This window comes from Macrotis lagotis, chromosome 1 (genome assembly GCF_037893015.1).
Source record: "Macrotis lagotis isolate mMagLag1 chromosome 1, bilby.v1.9.chrom.fasta, whole genome shotgun sequence".
Taxonomy (NCBI): Eukaryota; Metazoa; Chordata; class Mammalia; order Peramelemorphia; family Peramelidae; genus Macrotis; species Macrotis lagotis.
Genome location: NC_133658.1, coordinates 898,317,243 through 898,338,999, shown reverse-complemented (window position 1 = coordinate 898,338,999; position 21,757 = coordinate 898,317,243). Strand labels below are relative to the sequence as shown.

At 45.3% G+C, this 21,757-nt stretch overlaps 2 protein-coding genes across 5 annotated transcripts in view; one reads left to right on the top strand and one right to left on the bottom strand.

Annotated features, from left to right (window-relative positions):
• INTS11 (integrator complex subunit 11) overlaps window positions 1-15,237 on the bottom strand; it is a 27,895-nt gene extending 12,658 nt beyond the window's left edge. For both annotated transcript variants that reach the window (XM_074218754.1, XM_074218755.1), the window contains exons 1-2: window positions 15,142-15,237; window positions 13,658-13,790 (exon numbers count right to left, since the gene is read on the bottom strand). In XM_074218754.1, coding sequence (XP_074074855.1) covers window positions 13,658-13,685 — 28 coding nt within the window. In that variant the 5' untranslated portion in view covers window positions 13,686-13,790; window positions 15,142-15,237. The remainder of the gene's footprint in view (window positions 1-13,657; window positions 13,791-15,141) is intronic.
• Window positions 14,976-21,757, top strand: CPTP (ceramide-1-phosphate transfer protein). Of its 3 annotated transcripts, none has more exons than XM_074218762.1 (3): window positions 14,976-15,427; window positions 17,629-17,758; window positions 18,917-21,756. In XM_074218762.1, the coding sequence occupies exons 2-3, from the start codon at window positions 17,637-17,639 to the stop codon at window positions 19,437-19,439; spliced, it is 645 nt and encodes a 214-aa protein (XP_074074863.1). In that variant the 5' UTR covers window positions 14,976-15,427; window positions 17,629-17,636; the 3' UTR covers window positions 19,440-21,756. The 3 variants fall into 3 exon arrangements, with proteins under 3 accessions (XP_074074863.1, XP_074074864.1, XP_074074865.1); XM_074218763.1 differs by having other exon boundaries at window positions 15,427-15,448; window positions 18,917-21,757; XM_074218764.1 differs by lacking the exon at window positions 14,976-15,427 and adding an exon at window positions 15,624-16,237 and having other exon boundaries at window positions 18,917-21,757.

Sequence of the window (21,757 nt, the reverse complement as noted above, 5' to 3'; positions counted from 1 at the left end):
TTCTTCCTTGTCTAATCTGTTCCAGTGTTCTATCTCTGTATTCTTTAACCAATACCAGATGGTTTTTGATAACTGCTACTTTATAATACCTTCAATCTTCCTTTTCATCAGTCCTCTTGATATTCTAGATCTTATATTTTTGCAAATGAATTTTTTATTTTATCAAATTATATAAAGTGTCCCCTTGTTAATTTGACTGGTCTTATAGCATTAAAAGTCAAATTCATTTTGGTAGTATTGTCCTTTTTATTATGTTGGTACAGTCTAGCCATGAGTACTTAGTATTATTTAGTTATTTGGGTTGTTCTTTATTTCTTTACAAAGCACTTTGTAACTGAATCTATAATAGTCTTTGTATTTTTGGGAGGTTGATTCCCAGATATTTTATGCATCCAGTAAGAATTTGGAATGGGTACCTAGCCGTGTGGCCTTGGGCAAGCCACTTAACCCCATTGCCTTGAAATATTTCCATTTCTATTATTGCTTTTTGTGTTTCATTATTATATAGAAATATTTATTTTTTTAAAGAAGTTCTTCTTGGGCCTGCAACACTGCTGTCACCAATGTCTCTGGAAGGGATGGTTTTCTCTTCCTTTCATTTATCATTCCTTTAATTCTTTTATTGGTATTGCTAGCATTTTCAGAACTGTATCAAATAATAGTGGGAAAACTGGGCATCCTTGCTTCACTCTCATATTTACTGCAAAAAGTTCTAGTGTATCCCCATTGTATGAGGCTTGTTTTTGTTTTTAGATAGGTGCTTTTAAAAGGTCCCCCCAATGCTTCTATTTTGTAGGGTTTTAAACATGAGTGTTATAGTTTGTCAAAGGCTTTTCCTACATCTACTGAAATGATCATGTGGTTTTGAATGTTTTGGCTTTTAATGAAATTGTGTTGACTGTTTTCCAAATTTTGAACTGTCCTTGTATCCTTGGTAAAAATCCCACTTGACCATATGATTTCCTGGATAACTGTAGTCTGTTTAATAAGATTTTGTTTACCATTTCTAGATCAATGTTCATTAATGATATTGACCTAAAATTTTCTTTCTGTGTTTTATCTTTCCCTGAAATTAAGTAAGAACTATATTTGTCTCATAAAAGAAGATTCTGGTAAGATTTTTCTTTCTCAATTTAGTTTGATAAAATTCTCCTGCAAATCCCTCAGGTTCAAGAGTTTGGGGTTTTTGTTTTATTTTGTTGGTTCTTTTACAGTTAAATCTATTTCGCTTTTTTTGAGATAGGGTTATTTTAAAATCTCTATCTGGTCTTTTGATAGTTTTGACAGTTTATATTTTTGAAGGTATTTATTTCTATTATGTCCTTCATTATGGTGTGGTTTTTTTGTCTCATTTTGTTCTTCTGAGACCTATAATCTCTAGCCTGTCTGTATGCATCCTGTCCTCTAGATCTGTACATTTTGCTTGCATTGTGAGAATATTTTCTTTTAATGTTTTTTGTTTTTTATTTCCTTTCTTCACTTCTGTGTATTTGCATTTTTCAATTTACTGTTTGTCTTTTTTCCTTTTGGTGAGGTTTGCCATTATGAGTCAAATCTTTCCTATTCTGTTCATTATTTCTGCTGTGTGGAAAATACATTCTGCTCTCATAAACCTCATTTCTCACTATGTGAGTTGTGGTTTCATATTCTCAACTTCTATAGGGTCCTCTGTCTTTTCAAGTGTTGACTCATTTTCCTTCATTTTGCAGTACTGAACTCAGATGCCTGAAATTGTTTACTAGATCTGTAGTTGCTACTTGTCCTCTGATTTATCTGATGTTTTATTCAAGGCCTCAGACTTTCCTTCTTCCTCAGATCTTTGATATTTTGAGTCTTTTTTCTCCCTTACTTTCCTTATCCCTCACTCTTTATTCCTTCCCTTCCAATTTTGGTTTCCTTGGGAACCGAATTGCAAAGCATGGCAAAATCTTTTCCACTTTGATCACTTCACACCAGCCTAGGTCTGCCTCAACTAACTTTTGGGTAGTCAGAAATAGCCCCAGTTGGATGCCATGCTCTTCCCCTTAGGCTTGGTGGAGTTCTGCACAGCCCTCCATATGCATGGCATCCTCTCTTGGTAACCTGTCCCTTTATCTTTGTTTCTTAGATTTGGCAATTCAGAGATTTTGAGCCTTGAGGCTTCTCAGCTACACTCCCAATAGGTTTTTGCTCCTGAAGGGCTGTGGTCAAGTTGGCTTTCAAGGCCTGATCCTTGGAGCCAGGGTCTCTATGGCATTGGATGGAGAAGGGGGCTGGGGTACAGAGGTGTGGTTTCCATCAGTCTCCTAGCTCCACCTCACTTTGGGAGCATAAGAGGGGGAGGAGGGGCACTGAGTGACTCAGGGGAAGTGAACTGTCAGGTCCTTTTTATTTGGGGGAGGGAAGGGACAGTTAACATTCTTTTGGATTCTGATTGTCCTAGATCACCTTTGACACATAATTTTTATTTTAGAGAACTCTCGAGAGGTTGTGGGGATCAGAGAAAATAATGTCTTGTATCTGCATCTTGTTGATTGTGGGACTCCTTCATCCCTCATTTTCAACCTCTCCTTTTAAACTCTGGGGTTTCTCCCCTGCTGACTTCAAACACGTCTGATCTCCATCATTCAATTTGATCCTCCCATCCCTCTGAGCTATTGTCCTATACCACTTATACCTACCAGAGCCAAACTGCTAAAAAGGCTGAGTACGATCACTGATTTCTCACCTTACTCTCGCTTCCCAGCTCTTGGCCATCTAGCTTCTGACCCAACAATTTAACTCGAACAGATCCCTTCAAGATCCCCAATGATCTCTTTTATTGCCATTCTGATGGCCTTTTCCTTATCCTTCTTCTAGTACTGAAAAATGTCACCACCCTCTTCTCCCAGACCCTCTCTCCTCCCACCTGACTGAGCATGCTTGGGCTCCTTTGCAGGGTCATCATCAGCATCCAGCTCCTGGGCAGGATACACTCCAGGCCTCTAGCCTAAATCTGCTCTATATGGTCTAGCTCCATCAATTCCATGGATCCAACTATTATCTCTACCTATGTGAATTAACTCTCAAATCCAGATCCAGTCCTTTCCCTGCTCATAGACTTGGGAAGGACCTCAAAAGCTATTGATCACAACTCCCTGTTTTTATACATGAGGAACCTGAAGTCTTCCCAGAAAAGTGAAAAGACTGGTCCTAACACACAGAGAAGCAAGCTTCAGAGCAGAGTCCCCTGCTTCTGGAGTCAGGGCTCTTCCCACTACCCCACAGTACCTGGATCTCCAACTTCCTCCTGACCTCTCCACCTCTTGGTCCCACTATCACAGAAATTCAACACATTTGAGACTAGACTCATTATCTATTCCCCAGCTGCACCCCCCCCCATTTCTACTACCATTCTTGGAGTCATCTTTACCTCATCCTGTTCCTTCCCACCCAACAGCCAAGCCTTGTTGATGCTACTTCCTCAGTGTCTCACTGCAGCTCCCCGCTTTGACTCATTCCACTACTGCCCCAAACACTGACCCTCATTATGTGTCACATGGACTATGGCAAGAGTCTCCTCCCTGGTCCTGCTTAGTCAGTCAACAAGTCACATCCCTGACAAAGGAATGCTCTTACAAGCCAGGTCTCATCCTGCTGCTCCCCTCCCTGCTCCACAGTCATAGCGGCTCCCCATTACTTCCAGAACAAAATGTACATCATCCTATGCTTGGCGCTGAGAGCCCTCCCCAATGCAGCCAGTGACCCCTTTGTTGTTTCCCACACACAACATCCCATCTCCCACCTCTGTGTCTTTGCACATGCTGTGCCTCTACCTGGTCTTTCTCTCCTGACCTCTTCCCCCCCAACTTTCAGTAAACATTAAGGCTCAGCTGATGCTGCCTCCTTTACTGGGTGTTTGTGGTTATTTCCTTTCAAACTGCTATACATTCATTTATGAAGATGCCCAGGCCTTACTTTTTAGCGAGCATCTCTCATTCCAGAAGGTCGAGGCCTCTCTTACCTGAAGCCTGGCATGTTTAATAAACTCAGCATCTCCTGACAACTGGTAATATTAGAAAGTGGGGCCTTGGGGCAGCTTAAGTGGTGCAGTGGATGGAGCACTGGTCCTGGAGTCAGGAGGAACTGAGTTCAAATTCACCCTGACACTTAATAATTACCTAGCTGTGTGGCCTTGGGCAAGTCACTTAATCCCATTGCCTTAAATAAATTTAAAAAAAGAAAGAAAGTGGGGCCTTGGCTTCATAAAGTTGTGTGGTGGCACCCTTTTCTCCAGTTCAGATGCAGCCCATCCCCAGTGTCTGTTAAACTGTGTTCAATCACTCCACCCCCCACTCCCATGCTCCAGAGCGCAGCACACCAACCTCTAGTCAGAGGTGACAGCCTCAAGGTACAGAACCAGACAGATATTTGGACAAAAAAAGTAGAGGTGACTTGATGATGCATATTAGTTACAAAAATTTTGTTTTGGGGGGAGGGTTTGTGGGTTTTTTTCTCCCAAGTACTTTTTTGGTGTGACAAAAAGAGGGTTCCTAAGCCATTTTTTAAAAGCATAGAAAAAGATAGGTGGTGAGAGGGAAACACCATCAAGTAGGACAGGCTGCAGAAGGGACATGTTGGACTCTCTTAAAAGGAAAGCTAGGGCCAGATAAGGGACTCACAGCTCAAGAGCAATTCTCTTTTTACTGTCTGAAAATGCCCATTTTACTGAGAAGCTACAGAGTTCCTGAATTTTGAAAAAATTAAAAACAAAAACCAAACCCTTGTCTTATTCAAGATCTATGGCCTGATAGGCCAGTTCTGCGCATTCTCTAGCCAACTGGTCTCCCAAGTCAGAACCCAAACTGTAGATACTGAATTCTTTGTTTGTTTTCTTCCTGTGGGGAGGGCTAGAGTGACTAGGAATGTCTTTTAGGAGGCTCTGCAACATTCTGAGCTTGGATGCAGTTGAGGCAACAACACCCCCAAACAAGAGCATCTGGGGGTCTTGCCATCTAGAGCAGAGGTGCTTCAGCATAGTTAGGTCACAGATGACTACAGGCAAGCCAATGAAGCCTGTGGACTCCTCTGCAGGATTGTTTTTTTAAAAGAACTGTAGAAAATGCTAACTTTCAGGTGAATGTAAGTGAAAATAGAGATGTGGTATTTTTTCCAAACGAGTTCCACAAACTATAAGCTAAGAAACCTATGCTAAGTGCTGAGGACACAAAGCAAGGCAAACACCAGTCCCTGCCCCCAAGAAACAGACCTTCAAATGAGGGAGACATGTGACTATCTGGGTACCAAAAATAGAGAGAGCAGACTAAGGTCAAGTGAAAGGGGCAGGCTTTGGCAGTGGAAAGGATCAGTGGGAAAAGCCTCCAGAAGGAGGCCAGAGAAAGCAGGAGCCCCAAATGCAGGGGCAAAGCCTTTCAAGCAGGGCGGACAGTTGGTCCTAGAAGGCTGGACAGAGGGAGGCAGGGAGCTACTAAAGTTCTCTAAGCATAAGGCAGAGGAAAGGGTCAGACATGGGCTTTAAAGCAGGGCTGTCCAAAATGCAGCCCACCTGGGGGTTTACTAAATGCTTCTGTAAATGAAGCTGAGCTACTGCAAAACCCTCACTAAAATGGAAAATCAAAATATATTGTCTATTGTTTCAATAAAAACTTTTACAAGTTAGGATGCACAGCCCTGCTTTAAAGAAAGCCCCCTGGGGCAGCTAGATGGCACAGTGGATAGAGCACCGGCCCTGGAGTCAGGAGTACCTGAGTTCAAATTCGCCTTCAGACACTTATTAATTACCTAGCTGTGTGGCCTTGGGCAAACCACTTAACCCCCATTTGCCTGGCAAAAAGCCTAAAAAGAAAAAAAAGCCCCCTGGCAGCAGAGTGGAGTGTGGAATGATCTGACAAAGGGAGACCAGACACAGGATCACTGTCGAAATCCAGGCAAAAGGTGAGGACCAAAGAAGACTGTGGCTAAATAATACATGGAAATAAAAGAAGGGATATGAGAAATGGCATTTCAATGGAAATGACAAAAGCCTGGCCACAGAATAGATATGAGTGAGAGTGAAGAGCTAAGAGTACAAGTTGTGAGCCCGGGGACTGAGAGATTAGAGATACCTACGACAGAACAGCAAGTTTAAGGGGGGAGAGATTGGGGGATAGGGGAGAAATAAACCTATTTTGGACAGGCAGAATTTGAGATGTCCACAGGCCATCTTGTTTGAGAGGTCTAAAAGGCAAGTTGGGAATATGAGACTAGTGTTCAGAGGAGAGGTTAAGGGATGAGATATATAGCTGCCTCTCTCTCTGTCCTGCAGTTTGTCCATAGGATGCTTCAAAGTGGCTGGCCAGTAGACCTCCTAATCTCAGCATGTCCAAAACTGGCTTCGTGGTCTTTCCACTTAAATCCTCTCCTGTTCCTGTGGAGGACAACACCATCACCCCAGGCCCCTGGCCTCCCAACTCAGGAGTCATGCTAGACTCCTCCCTCTGTCTCTCCTCCACATCCAATATGGCACCAAGTCTGTCATGTTGCCTCAGCAGCATCTCTCAATTATGTCCCTCTCTGACTTCTGGTACTCGTCACCCCCACCTGAATTGCTGCAATAGCTGTCTACCTGCCTCATGTTTCTCTCTGCTCCAATCTATCATTAGTTATGACCCCTTCACTTCCCTACTCAATAAACTCCAGGGGCTCTCCCATCACCTTCAAGTTCACTTCTTTTTTTTTCACTTTTTTTTAGGTTTTTGCAAGGCAAATGGGGTTAAGTGACTTGCCCAAGGCCACACAGCTAGGTAATTATTAAGTGTCTGAGACCGGATTTGAACCCAGGTACTCCTGACTCCAGGGCCGGTGCTTTATCCACTGCGCCACCTAGCCACCCCAACATTCAAGTTCAAATACAAAAACTCTTGTGTTGCATTCAAAGCCCTTTTTAACCTCGGTCTCTCTCCAGGTTTCCTACACCAGAATCACCTCCAGCTAGTCTCCAATCTGGTGACCCTGGTTTTCTGGATGTTCTTCAAGACACTCCAGTCCCTCAAACTTTCCCTGGGTGCTTCCATATTGGAATTCTCTCCTACCTCATCTCTCTTGGCTTCCTTCAGGTCTCAGTCACAAGCTTGCTTTCCACCAGAAGTCTTTCCCCAGCTCCTTTAATGCTGGGTCTTCCTTCTTCTGATAATCTCCAATTTGTCCTCTCTAGACCTGGCTTCTATGGTTGTTTGTACCTTATCTCCCTCATCAGAGGGTGAGTGCCTTGAGAGAAGAGCCTGTCTTTTCTGTCTCTGTATGGCTGGCTGGCAGCTGCCTGGCAGAGCAGTCACTGAATAAATGCTTGTGGACATGACCTGACAGCTGGACCCAGAGAAGGGAGAATCAGGAGAGAGCGGTGTCACCAAAACCAAGAGAAGAAAGAAGCGAGAAGGAGGAGGCCGGGTCAAGGAGGAGCAAGAGATTAGGCTTGGCAATTAGACAGTCATTGTGAACTGACAAGCTTCAGTTGAGCTACTAGAAGCTCACGAGAAAACGAAGTGGAAGCACCTGGGGAGAAGGTTTTCTCAGGGAGCTTAGCCAGGAAAGGGAGGAGAGATCTAGGACCACAGCCCATGGTTGGGCCTGGTCAGGGAGGTTTTTAGCTGAGAAGACATGGGTATGCTTCTAGACAGTCATGATAATGCTGCAGACAGAGAGGAACTCAAGATGGTGGCAAGTGCCGGGATAATAGTGAGGAAGGAACGCAAAGTGGAGGTTTGCTTGACAAGGAGAGGAGCCATCTTTTCATCCAAAAGGCAAGAGAAGACGGCAGAGGGAGACACCTGAAGAACGAAGTCTGAGATGAGGCAGAAGAGAGAAGAGGAAGCTTCCTCCAAATGGGCTCCATTTCTCCAGGGAACTCTGAAGGGCACTTTTCAGCTGGAAGGACTGGAGGTGGGCAGGGAAAGGGGCAGAGGCAAGGGCAGGGGCAGGAGGAGGAGACAGCAAGGCAGCAATCACCTTGAGAGAGAAGAGAGGGGCCATCTTATGGTAGGGAGGGCCCCACTGAGACTGGATAGCATAGAACCAATCAGTCAGTGGAAAGATAAGAGTACACAGCACACAGAAGCAAACCACTAGTGGCTCAGGGTTTGGTAAGCCCAGAGAACCCAGCCAGGTACTGCAGACAGGGCTACTGGTCAAAAGCTGTGGGCAAAATGGGCGAGCAGGCTGGGATAAATTAGAGTTAGACCAACACTTCAAACCACATAATGAGGAAAAACTCCAAATGGATAAACCATTTAGCTATTAAAAGTGACATCATAAAAAAGTTAGAGGACCAAGAAATTGCTTTCACATAGATGGATACAGAAAGAGTTCATGACTAAACAAGGAAAAGAGAGGATTACACAAGATAAACTGGACAAACTTGATTAAATAAAAATTTAAAATTTCTGCATAAACAAGTTCAATATAATATAAATTATAAAAAAAAAAACAGGTAATGGGGGGGGGGGTGGAATCTTTGCAACAAGTGTCTCCGAAAAAGATTTCATTTGCAGGACATTCAGCATGTCCTAAAAGACTTAGTACAGTTTTAAACTTTAGGGAAACCCTATATAAGGAAACAATTCAAATTTAGAAAACTAAAAGCTGTTTCCTAAGAAACAGTCAAAAAGATATGAAAAAGGCAGGTTGAAAAAGATGAAATTCAAATCATTTACAATCATATGAAAATTACTCTAATTCACTAGCAATTAGAGAAATGCAAATTAAAGCAATTTTATGGATTCTACCACACATGCTCAGATTAGTCAAGATGAAGGAAGGACAATACCAAAAGTTATAGGAGTTAATAGGACAACAGCTATACTACTACATTAATTGATAGAGCTGAAAATCGGTCATTATTCTGAAATCTGTTTAGAACTTCATCTACAAAGTTATCCAAATGTACATGCTCTTTTGTCCAGCGATATCACTTAAAAATTTTTTTAAAAAAAGAGCCCATATGTATGAAAAACACTTAGAGAAGCTCCTTTTAGTGTGGTCTCAACTGTAAATTACAGAAGTGTCCTATTGGGAAGATGGCTAAACAAATTGTGGTATATGAATGTAATGGGATTTTATTGTGCCATAAGAAATGAATAGACACTATCAGAGGAAACTGAGAACTTTATCAACTAATGCAGAGAAAAGTAAATAGAATTAGTTGGATAATTTGTTCATTAATGACATTATAGAGAAAAACAACTGAAAGATTTAGAACTTTGGTCAATAATAATAAACTGCCAATACAAAAGAATGAAGATGAAATCTGCCACTCACTTCCTGAAAGAGAAGTGATAAAATGCAAACTGACATACACTTTCAGATATGGCTAATATGGAAATTTATTGTGCCAGACAAGACAGTTATATTGAGGGATTTTAGAAAAATTTTGCTTAATGGTAACAATAGGATTAGTAAGAGGAACATGGTAAAACAGTACTTTTTACTTGGGAAAAAAATAAAACATGTTAAAGACAAAAAAAGAGATCAGATACACAACTTTCTAGTGGGCTGAGTTAGCAATTTCATGATCTCCTTTAGCACTGTCTATCTTATGTAGTCTGTAATTAGGAACAATACAGGCACAAAGGAGGTAAGCACTAGGAGTAATTCAGGTTTGATACTTGGCATGGAGTCACAAATGATAGGACAAGGTAGCAGAGGCTGAGAGGGAAGGGAGGAGGTTGTAGTCAGTGCCAAGATGGCCTAGAGCAGAAATGAGGGGTAGAGGGAATAGAGGTCAGCAAACAGGTTAAGGATCATAGCGTGAATGGAAAACTGTAGAGCTAAAAAAGATTTATGATCAGATAAGGAAATTGTGGAGTTAAGCAAGTTAAGGTTAGGTCAAGGGTGTGAGTGTCTCTGAGGGCAGAGAAGCCCAAGTGCTGAAAAGGAGGAGCCCTGAAGTCCCTTGGTGTGAAGGCAGGAGACAGAGAAAAGAGGAAGGCTTGGTAAGGCCTTAAGGAGCTCCCTTCCATCTGAAAGGTAATCAGAGGGCCACAGAACAAAGTTAACTTGGCTGTCACCTCCCTAGAGGACAGTACATTTGCTCGATCACTTCATAGATGCTTTTTGAAAATCCTCTTGTAGTCACTTTGTTATTGTTGTCTTTTATTCTTGAAAATTATGATATCAGGGAGGTGATGCCATGATAAGCACATGAACTGGACTGGAGTAAGAGGGAGCTGTGCTAAGTCACCAGCCTCCCTTTCTCCTCCAGAGTCATCTGGGTCCAGTGGTCAGATATGAATCAGGACAACTGGGGATGCCCTGGATTCGAGGCAATGAGGGTTAAGTAACCTGCCCAAGGTCACATGGATCGTAAGTGTCTGAGGTTGGATTTCAACTCAGGTCCTCCTGGCTCCAAGACTAGTGCTCTCTCCATTGTGCCACCTAGCTGCCTTTTATACCTTTTCATCAATTGTGTGACTACGGAAATGGGATCTGTTCTAGAACATCATTTATAAAAACCTGCCTGTTTTCTTTTTAAACCATATCAAGGATGGCTTCTAGGTATGGATGAAATGGTCTTAGAAAGATTGTTGTAAGGATGGGAAAGTTGGTTTATAAATCATTAATTGTTGATAATTTTTTATCTCCCTTTTTTTCTAGTAATAGTAAGGTCCAAATTTCTTCCTGGTATGTGGTATCCTCTCTCCTTTCAGATATCCCTCAAAATCATGTCGTTTCCTGTGCAGATCTCATCTTTGTATACTTTGTTTAGTCATTGTTTATTCTATCTTGCTTTTCTCTGGTACCATTTCAACTTCCTTAGATAATTAGTGCCATAGACTAATTCTGAGTTCAAATGCAATGGCTCCAAAGTCACTAATTAAAAAAAAAAGTTTGTTATGTCAATCTTTAAGTGCCCTTGGGATAATCTGGCTTAGTAGGACCTTTGTTATACATTTTGCAAAATTTTTTTCTTTCTATTGCTTCTCAAGATTTTAGGAAATATTACTTCTTATAATCTTTTGGCCATTTCCACAGCATTGTAGGTATTTACTATATATTACACCTTGAAGGAACTATTCAGGAAATCCCATAGGAAGGTAAATACCATAAAGAAGTAAAAGAACTGTGCCAAATTTGCCAAAATATTCACATCACTACTTTCTGTGGCCAGCAAATGGAGGTTAATTAAACTATAGTATGTGAATGTTAAGAAATACTGAGTATAAGAAATGATATGTGAAAATCAGAGAAACAGGGAAAGACTTGTTTGAACTGATAAGAGTAAGCAGAAGCAGGACCCAACGTCTAGAAAGATTTCAAGTGAAGAGAACAATAAAATAAGCCCACAGGATAGGGGATTTTAATGACCAGTCTTGGGTCCAGAGAAAAGATGATGAAATATGCCTCTCCTTCTCTGACAGGTAGGAGGAAATGGGTGTGAAATTTGTAAATACTATCAGATATGGATCCTAGGCTGTTGATAAACTGGTTTTCTTTATCAAAGAAGATGCCTCATTTCAGATTAAGGGAAGAGCACAAATGGAATAAACATTTCTGTAATGCCTACCATGTGCCAGGACCTGAGTTAAGTGCTTTACAAATGTGTCATTTGATCCTCACAACGACCCTGACAGGTAGGTATTGTCATTATCTCCATTTTACAGTTGAAGAAACTAGGTAGAGATTAAGTGACTTGCCCAGGGTCACCCAGCTACTAAGTGCTAAGTGTCTGAGGACAGATGTGAATTCAGGTCTTCCTGACTGCAGTCACAATATTCTATCCACTGTACCATCAACTGCTTAAGGAACAGAGGTATATCCATATGGAAAAATCAAAAAGTATCAATGATACTTTTTGAAAAGGGGGAAAAAAAGGCATTTTAGTGTGAGACTTCTGTGTGTGAGACTTCTGTGCAACTCTTAAGTCTGTAGCCTCTAATTCTTCATCCTCAATTATGCTCTCCCCAGTATTTTTCACCGTCCCCTGCTTTGCACCCCTCTGCTTTAAAGTCCCTGAATGTTAAACCCTAATTGCTGATTCCCTTTGGAGGCACTTTCCAAATTCTCCTTAGAATGTACTCTCTTGGATAGAGCACTGATGCTGGAGTCAGGAAGACCCAAGTTCAAATCTGGTCTCAGACACTTAATAATTACCTAGCTACGTGACCCTGTGCAAGTCACTTAACACCACTGCCTTAAATAAAAAAAAAAGAAGGTAACTCTCTTCCCCATCCTGGGCCACTGATGCTGATGCACAAACAACTGTCTGTCATTGCCATCCATGCTGGGGACCCTAATGGCCAATGCACAGCAAAACCAAAGGATTACTGGGCCTTGGATACTTCTGTTGCCTTTGAAAACCCAGCAAAAGCAGCTCCTTCCTCTGCCAGGGTCCTCCCCCAAGCCCAGCTCCAACTTCCCCTGTTTTTCTGGTCTCAGTGACAGTGAGCAGAGGAGGTCTGGCAGGCCCCCATTTTCCAGGAACATGTCCTCTCACTCCCTGATCACAGCACAAGGGTCTCAATTTTAAAGCCATTATAAGCTAAGTAAATGTCAGCCGTCTAACCCTGTTACTTCATTTGCCCCTTCTTTCACTACTGTTGCTAACACTGCAGAAGCCAAAGGGGATCCCACAAGGCCAAGGACTATTGGGCGTTTTCCCAGCAAGACTACTGATCAATGGAAGCTGAGAAAAAGTCCTGAGAGCAGGCAAACATCTTCCTATTCAAAAGCTTAAGACTGTATTAGTAATGTCTGGAGAGGCCTAAGAAGTCAAATAACTTTAAAGATCAAATTTTAAGAGGTATCAAATCTCAAAGTCTCAGGCCAGCACTTCTCTTTATAGAATTGTGTCTCAGAGAAGTCACTCTGTAGGAGACCTCCATTCTACACCAAAAACATTTCTGAACCCTTAAAGTTGTTCCATTCCTGGAAACTTTGAGGGGGGCACCCCCTGGTGGTATGCTAAGGGATGTGAACCAAATCAACTCCCCCTGTTCTGTGGCCTCCTCTCCCAAGGACAGATTGTGATGGCCTGTTACCAACTATCTAGGCTACACTCTCCCCTCCTCCCAAAAGAATGTGTGGTCGGCTCCTCTTTCTCAAAGAGTGAAGTATCCACTGTCCTTCACGAGCCCTCTGCTCCCACAAAACCAGAACAGACCATACCACCTTCCAGCTCATCCCTCTGCTCCAGAACAAAATCCCCCATTCTCCTGACCTGACCCGACTTCCCAATCTTCTCAACAAATCCAACTCCCTTCAACCCCCCAATTCACATCCTCTTTATTATCTCCTCTATTCTTCATTCTTCCAGCTCCCAACCATCCTTCAAATGTTTAACCCTCAAAATGGATTTTCTGTCACTATCCTACATGCTTTTAATCTAATTCCCCCACAATGCCAAATGTGTCTCTCCTGAGAGAAGGTGAATTCCTTTTACCAGGAACCAAAGGAAAATATGATTCAGAAAGAGAGCCTTTAGCTTATCTCACTGCCCACCAACAGAAAGCTGGACCACACATGGCTCCTTCCATCTGGGGCTCAATATGACTTGAGCATGGAATGAAGAGCTGTGACTGCAGAAAATATTCAGCTTCTAAGTTCCCTTACTATACAATTTTGTTGATTTGATCTTATTTCCATCTGGAAAGCTTTGGGTTTTTTAATTAAACAAACAAACAAATTTAACAAACTTCTTTTAACTTACCCAAGGGAGTGACTTTAATCTCTGGCATCTTGAGCCGTCAAGTTTGCAGGACTTTATCTGCCTAGATCCCGGACTCCATAGAGCAGTGCCTACAAAGTACTTTGAGATCACTGGAGTACCGATGTCATAACTTCTAAAAGGAAAGGAGCAGAAACAGAAGGATATAACTCTTTTAAATGACTATAAAGTAGGTGCTAAAACAGAGATGCCACTCCCCCCCTTCCCCCATCAAAAAAAAAAAAAACTGGGCAGTTTCCTCAGCTCTGGTTCTTAACTTTATGCCAAAGCAGTCTGAAATACTGGTGCTCCAAGTCTTATTTACCCAACTACCACAACAGAATACCAGTGAGGCTTGCTAGGAAACAAACCACAGTCTTGACTGAGCTCTAAGATCCTAAATGGCCTGACCTCACTTTCTTCAACTGTAAAATAGAGATATTCAAATTTGTCCTGCTCAGCCACAGGACCTTAGGCTCCTCTAGTCCACACCCTTTCATTTTAAAGGAGACATTAAGATCCATCACCTACAGCCAAACAGATAATCCAGTAGTAGGGCATGGGGCTACACCAGATGATTTCTGAGGATCCTACCAACTCTGGGAGCTAGAACTGGAAATCCATGTACTCTTCCCAGTACTTCACACTGTTGTTATGGGAAGCATTCTGTGAATGGTTAGTGTCATAAGTAAGATCTACTAGTAACAGTAGTAGTAGTAGTGGGGGGGGGGGGGGGTCCCACCTCCCAAAACAATTCCTGTATCGTTTTAGGTTTTTGCTAGGTAATGTGATTAAGTGACTCGCCCAAGGCCACATGGCTAGGTGTGTGTCTGAGGTCGGATTTGAACTCAGGCCCTCCTGACTCCAGGGCTGTGGTCTATCCGCTGCGCCGCCTAGCCGCCCCCAAAACAATTTCTAAAAAAGAAAAGCTGACAGCCGTCCCTAGAATTAGAACCAAAGGGCCCCCCAGGCTGGGTGACTTGGAAACATCTGCATCGGCCACGGCCTTCTACGGGCTTGGAGAAACCAGAAACAAAGCGAGGTGGGGTCACAGGAGCGGCGGCGGCTCTGGAGGCAAGGGGCCTGGGTTCGAATCTGACCGGGTCCCAGTCCCCGCCCTGAGCCCCGACTCGCAAGCTGCACACCCCCCGAGCCTCGGTTTCCCCACTTGTAAAGTGGGGGAGGAAGCGACCTCCGGGGTCACTGAGGGCGGCCTAGCCCCGAGCTCCCCCCGCCCCCCGGGAGCCGCCCGGGCCTGGGAGCAGCCGCTCGCCCGCGGTGACGTCACGCGGCCTCGGTGACGTCACTCGCCCGCGCCGCGGCGGCGCTCGGAACCGCCCCCTCCCCCACCCCCCGGGAAGCAGGAGCCGTTGGGAGAGGCGGGCGGGTCGCCGAGGGGGACGCCCAGACTCCCGGGGGGCCCGGCCGGCCGGCCCTCCTCTCCCCGCGCCCGCGGCCAGGGCCCCCAGGTTTCCCCTCTTCCCCACCTCAGCCCTCCACGAGCACAGCCGCACGGGCTTCCGTACTCACAGCGAGTCCCCACGCCGTGCGCCTGCGCGAGGAGCGGAGGCAGCGCCAACGACCCGAAGCCATCACGCAGGCGCATCCCCAGCCTATAAGCCGGCCTCCCTGTGCTCAGGGCCCGCCCCTCTCTACCGGCTCGCCATTGGATTCTGTCCCAGCCAATCAAGCCGGGGCCGGGACTTAGGGGCGGGTCTTGGCTGTGATTGGAGGGGATTGAGGACTTGACCCAGAACCTGCAGTCCGAGGCAGGTGAGTGAGGTGCAGGTGAAGGTGAGGAGGGGGTCCTGGGAGCGGCCTGGGTATCGGGGAGCCGGAGGAGGGCGTCGGGGGGGGCCGTGGGGAGACCCGGGCCCCCGACCAGGCCGAGAGCCCGGGGTGGGAGCGGCGGGGTCAAAGGTCGTGAGTCCCCGCCCCCCCAGACCCCCGGGGAGCAGTTGGGGGAGGAGCCCGGGGCATGGGGGGGGGCTCCAGCCCCGCCTGACTTGACCTTCCCTGGGCCTCAGTTTCCCCATCTGTCATGGCCTGATGAGCCTCTTCCACACCTCTCAGCCCCTCCCTGACCTTGGACTTGAACGCCTGGCTAACAAGGTTCCCTTGTGTTTACACTGTGTGTCTGCGGCCTTACATAGGTGTAGACATGCTACGTGCGTGCTGCATTTGTATCATATGTCACATAGACGAGATGTCTGTCTACAGAGGAGGTTTCTTCGGTAACGTAGCTATTTTATGCATTTGAACAGGATGAAGGAGCCCACAGTCTTCACCACGCTATCTACCAAAGGGGTCCCTGAATCCCCCCCCATCTCTAAGCATTCTTCCAGGCCTGATATTCCACTTCCCTGGTGTTTTCTTTTCAAGAAGCTGACTCTAGGACCCCTAGGCAGTGACAGAGCCTGGGATCCCCTCCCCTTTCACCTTCTCCACCTGTCCCTGGTCGATGTAGCTCTGCTGCATCACTGTGGTTGGGTCGGCTTCCTTCCCCGGAGGGGTCAGAGGGGCCTTCCCCAGGTTGCTCTGTGCTGAGTCAGACTGCTGCTCTGAGATGTATTTTTACTTGTGGTAAGTGTTCAATAGACATGAAGTGGAATGTGAGCTGGGGGCCAAGATGCTAGGTCCGTTCTGCTGTCTTTGGTTTGAGCTAGGCAACGTGCATGCCCATGCCCATGACCCTCCTGGGACTGAAATATACTCTTCCCCCACTCTGTCCCATAAAGTGAGTTTCTTCTGAAAGCTGTGAGAAATGGGACTCTCATTCTTAGATAGTTTGCATGGCCAGGCTGTTTGGATGGTGTTGAGACCCTGTTTCTTTGGCTGCTCCTCTTCACTTCCTGCTCCCCTTCTAACTGCTGGGCTCCTCATCCCTGACCTTGAAGCTGTGACAAATGGTTTACAACTGAGTGTAATTGTAGCAGAGACAAAGTGATATGTGTGGTGGGGGTATCAACCTTACTTTTCAGAAGCTGAGCCTGGCCCATCCATCTTCAACCTGTGACCTCAGCCATTCAGCCTGCTCAACACCATTTAGTTTTCTCTTTCCTTAGTATTATATAGCAGACCACAGGGCCAAAGATCATTAAGAAGTAAGCCTGCTAATTGCTGGTTTCATTCTCCATCATGAGACAGCATGAGGCTATTTAAACAATAAATTGATCTGTCATTGACTGATAAGATTATCTTTAGACAAGAGTGTCAGAGTTGGAAGGGACCTTGTGAGTCATCTCATTTTACAAATAAGGAAACTAAGAACCAGAGGGAGGAATCAGTCAGCAGTTAAGAGTCAATGAGGTCTCCTGACTCCTAGAATCATGATTTTCTGTTGGCCATCCTCAGTTGTGTTCGAGTCTCTGGCATCCACTCCTCCACCCCTATCCAACTTTGTTAATTTTAATCATGCAGGCAGCCAGTCAAGCTGTGTGATCTGGACCAGCCCAGGTACAAAGGGGGAGCTCTTAGTCTGGGGATCTGGGACCACAGGTGACAGGGTGGAACCTTGCCAACAGACCTTAGATCTATGGAAGACTTAGAGCAATAGTATGAATGGTGACCTTCCTCTATCCTCCCTACCTTCCCATGCTAATCCAAGCATCAGAGAGAAATTTTTTCATCAGGATAATTTCTGGTCCATCCCCAGCTGTGTCTGGGAAGTTGGGCTTGGGTCCAGCATGGAAAGATGGGCCCTGTCCAGGAATCCAGGGTGAAATTCCAGGGCAGGGCCCATCTTCCAGATTGGCCTCTCCCATCCCCACCTTGCCAGGTCACTTGACTCCTGGCAGATTTGAAGACTCAGTGAGCAGGCTGTGGTTGCCAAGGGCTAGGAGCCCAAGCCCTGCTGGGATGGGGAGCTCCATCTTACAGCATCTTGAGTGAGCAGCTGTTGAGAAAGATGTCTGCTTTATCCAGTCTTCTATTCCAGCCAGTCCTCTAAGGCAGGGACCCTCTTTGTGTTTCAGGCTGAACCATGGCTGATGAACAAGAAGACTTTAACCTGAAGGTCGTCCTGACCAGTTTCAAGGAATGCCTCAATGAGAAGGAGGAAATCCTCATGGATCCTTACATTACCGGTTGGAAAGGGCTTGTCAGGTGAGTGTGCAGGGTGGACCCCACAGGCTTTGGCCAGAGGACTAGGGAGAACAAAATAGGAGTTGTTATTATCTTTTTTATTATTATTATTATCAATATCATTCTCCCTTTTTTTGGGGGGGGGAGACTAGACAGGTATGGGGGGCCAGGACAGACTATGGCTGTGGATCAGACAACTTGTATGGGAAGAGGTGGCCATCAGCACATGTGCATGACTGGGTGTGTGTGTGGGCGAGCAGGAAGCTGCATGAGAATGTTGCAGGACCCGCTCGACAGCAGTCTCTCTGTTCCTTAGGCCCACATTCCTTACAAACTTTTTACAAAAACCAGTGACATTCTTTTGGGGAGGAACCACTGGGAGCCCATCAGCCAGCCTGGGGATGGTGGGGCCCAGTGGCTCCTGCAGCAGGGATGGAGAGAGGATCTGCCCCAAGGAGATGCCACCCTATTCTCCCATCTATATCCTCTTTGGCCACCAGACCCATACCTGGCCATCTGAGCAGTCACTGCACACTAGGAAAGAGAAGCAACTGCAAGGTGGCTTTGAGGTTTTGATTTTAGAAGGAGCATTTTGCTGTAGAACCTAGATGCCCTTTTAGGAGGTTGGGGACCAGACAGATGTGGGAGGCCTGACTGTGCCTGTACATTAGACAGCTTGTATGGAAAGAGGCAACTATCAGCACTTGGGCATGACAGAATGGGCGTCCTCCTGGATTTCCATTGTTAGTGTTGGTGACCTTACCTCTGAGAACCAGAATACCTGGCTTGGCAGCCGCCCACTCCCTCCCTGATTGCTTCAGCTGATTCATGGTTTTTTTGTTTTTTGTTTTTTGTTTTTTTAGCAAGGCAAACGGGGTTAAGTGGCTTGCCCAAGGCCACACAGCTAGGTAATTATTAAGTGTCTGAGACTGGATTTGAACCCAGGTCCTCCTGACTCCAGGGCTGGTGCTCTATCCACTACACCACCTAGCCGCCCCTGATTCATGTTTCTGTAACACTCTGGCCCAGGAAAATCTCACTGGGCTTGAACCTTTGACCTCTACTCCCACCAGGCTAGGATATGACATCTCTCCTCAGTGGGGGACCATCCCCTTTCAGAGACTGGCCACAGCAGGGTCATCCAGTTTGATGACATTTTGTTTGGTCTTGAAAATGTAGGTTCCTGAACAATCTTGGCACTATCTTTGCCTTCATCTCAAAGGATGTGATGACCAAAATCCAGATCATAGAGAAGTTCTGCAGCAGTGACCAGAAGGAAAACTATTCCAGCCTTCAGTCCATGGTGTGCTACGAGGTCAACAACAAACTGGTGGACCTTCAGAAGCGTGCTGAGCACCCCGACTCTGGCTGCCGCACCATCCTTCGCCTGCACCGAGCCCTACACTGGCTGCAGCTTTTCCTAGAAGGGCTCAGGACTAGCCAGGAGGACTGTAAGACCTCTGTCCTATGCACAGACTCATACAACGCCACCCTGGCCGCCTACCACCCCTGGATCATCCGTAAAGCTGTCACCGTGGCATTCTGCACGCTGCCTAGTCGCAATGCCTTCCTTGAGACCATGAATGTGGGCTCCCCCGAGGAGGCCGTGGATATGCTGAATGAAGCCATGCCTTTCATTGACCAGGTCTATGAGGTCACCCAGAAACTCTTTGAGGATCACGACCTTCTGGATCTTCCTTAGCTGAGGGGAGGTGGGGCCTCAGGGTGACTCTCCCACTGAGACACCAGGGAGAGAAGATATAACCCACACCTGTCATCCAACACCATTCTGAGTTCTCTTGGCTTGTCTTCCCCCATCTTCCACCAAACTTGGACCTGGCTGTCACACAGCTGGGAATAGGTATGTGGAGGGCCCCTGGGTTCTCTGCAAGGAGCTTCAAATAATCAATGCTGATCCTTGGATTAAAGATCATTGGGATCCAAAGGGCCAGGTTTGTGTCTTGAAGGTGACTGATTTCAGCTCCTCCTGACCTGCCTATTGTCTGAAGCATCAGAAAAAATCTTAAGTAAAATCCAGGGAAGTCAGACAACTCTCCCCTTACTCTCCTAATCAAAAGCAGAGAGAAAAAAAACTTGATATATATTTAAATTTTTTTTTTTATTTTGAATCACACTTCAGTGGCCAGGCTACAAATATAAGAAGTATATATGATTAAATGTCAGCCTATTCTAATTCCATCTCCTTCCCCCCCCCCGCCGAAAGAATCATTTTTCTATTAAAATAGAGTTGAGCTTAAGAGAAGAAGCTATCTTATAGTCAAGTCCAGAGAGCTGTCATTTTCATTTCTGCCTACTTTGTCAGCCTTGCCTTTGAAAATGTTCTTTAGTGCAATGTAAAACCACAGGGTCAGTTCTGATTCTCTCAGGGGCAAAATAATTTATTTCCTTTTCCAGCCTCTCATAAGGAAAATGTTTACATATATCCATCTAGTTCAACTAGCAAAAGTTACCACCTCTTCCTGTTCATGGGTCTCTGGCAAGGTAAGCCACAACCTGCAAAAAGTTTCCCCAAGGGGCTTTTATAGAATTTGTTTTTAAACCAAAGTACTCAATGTTTATCTCCGGTGTCTAACCAAAGACAGTGTTGTCATCCCTACACTTGCCAGTATTTTACTTCTTGGGTGCTGGAACCCTGATTCAGCTACAATGTAATGACGGGTCTGCTAAAAGCAGGCAAAGGTCCCATTAGCTGAAGAGACCAGGTCAGGGGTGTGTGGCTTTAGCCATGCATATGATACCCAAGAGTCAGCCATGTTCCCACTTGGTGTAAGACCTTGACCATCTCCTGATTTCTTGACAAAAATGCTGTGAATTCTGCATCTTGGCCACAGAGCAAAATTCCTGGCTGGCCCTCATCCAGGCTATTACTTGAAATCCTGGCAGCTACTAAGCAGCAGCTGATAGCCCAGAAGCAGCAGTGTTAGTGGTCAGCTCACTCCCCAGGAAGAGATTCAAAGCATGAGATGCCAGCTGGGCTCTTTAGAGGGGTTATTCCTAAGAAAAAGTCCTCAGCAAAATACCTGATCCTAAATGGTTCTTCCAAAATTGCCTCCCCCCTGGGAATTACACTCCCCAAATGAAGGTTTCCTCCAGAAAACATGTAATGGTTACTCCCAAGCCCATGACCCTCCTGGGACTGAAATATACTCTTCCCCCACCTGCCCCACAAAGTGAGTTTCTTCTGAAAGCTGTGAGAAATGGGACTCCCATTCTTAGAGATACTTGAAAATGCTATTTGCAGGGACACATGCTGCTCTAAGCAACCTCCTCACCCCACACAAGGCCCAAGGGCCCAGCTTTCCACATTGGCTTTCAAACAGGTCTTCGTCAGACTTGGGGCTTTTGTTAGTGCAATAAGATATCAAGGACTGCTTGGTTATCCCATGTTCCAAACTGCAGTGGGGGGAAGGGGGAGAACAGGAGGCTTGGAGTTACTGGATGTCACTCCCCTATATCTTCTATTGCTGCTGACTTCACATTTCCTGGGAGGTGCACTTTCTGCAGATTTGTCCCTTTGTGTAACATGTATACAGCAGGACTGTGTGGCTTCATTCCTTGGGGGGGTTGTAATATATTTAATTATTTTTTGCATTTATAATAAATCGCACTTGGTGGATGAAAGTGTACTGAGTGTTTGAACCTGTAGGAAGGAGAGCTGTTTCCTATGGGCCAGTAGAGTCAGCAAGGCTCTCAGAGGCCTCAGAGAAGAGAGGAGGATTCTTCCAGGGTATCTTCCCTGGCAATAATTGCTTTGTTCAGTGACCACTAAGTTTTCCCTCTGATTGCAAAGATGTGCATGTACTTCCAAGGATGATCGGTTTTTCTAAACCAGTTTGAAACCATCTGAAGCTTTTGGGGGTAAAGGGTATCATTGTAGTAATTGTAAGCACTTAATGAATAAATCTAAAAGGTTATCATGACCAGTATATTAAATTACTCTATGGGGTCACCACACATTTGATGGTTGTTGAAAGGGATTCATGGAACCAAAAACTTGAG

Coding starts and splice junctions, on each gene's coding strand:
- CPTP (XM_074218763.1), top strand. CDS start 17,637: ATGGCTGATGAACAAGAAGACTTTAACCTGAAGGTCGTCCTGACCAGT. Junction 17,759..18,916: donor GGTTGGAAAGGGCTTGTCAG/GTGAGTGTGCAG, acceptor TTGAAAATGTAG/GTTCCTGAACAATCTTGGCA.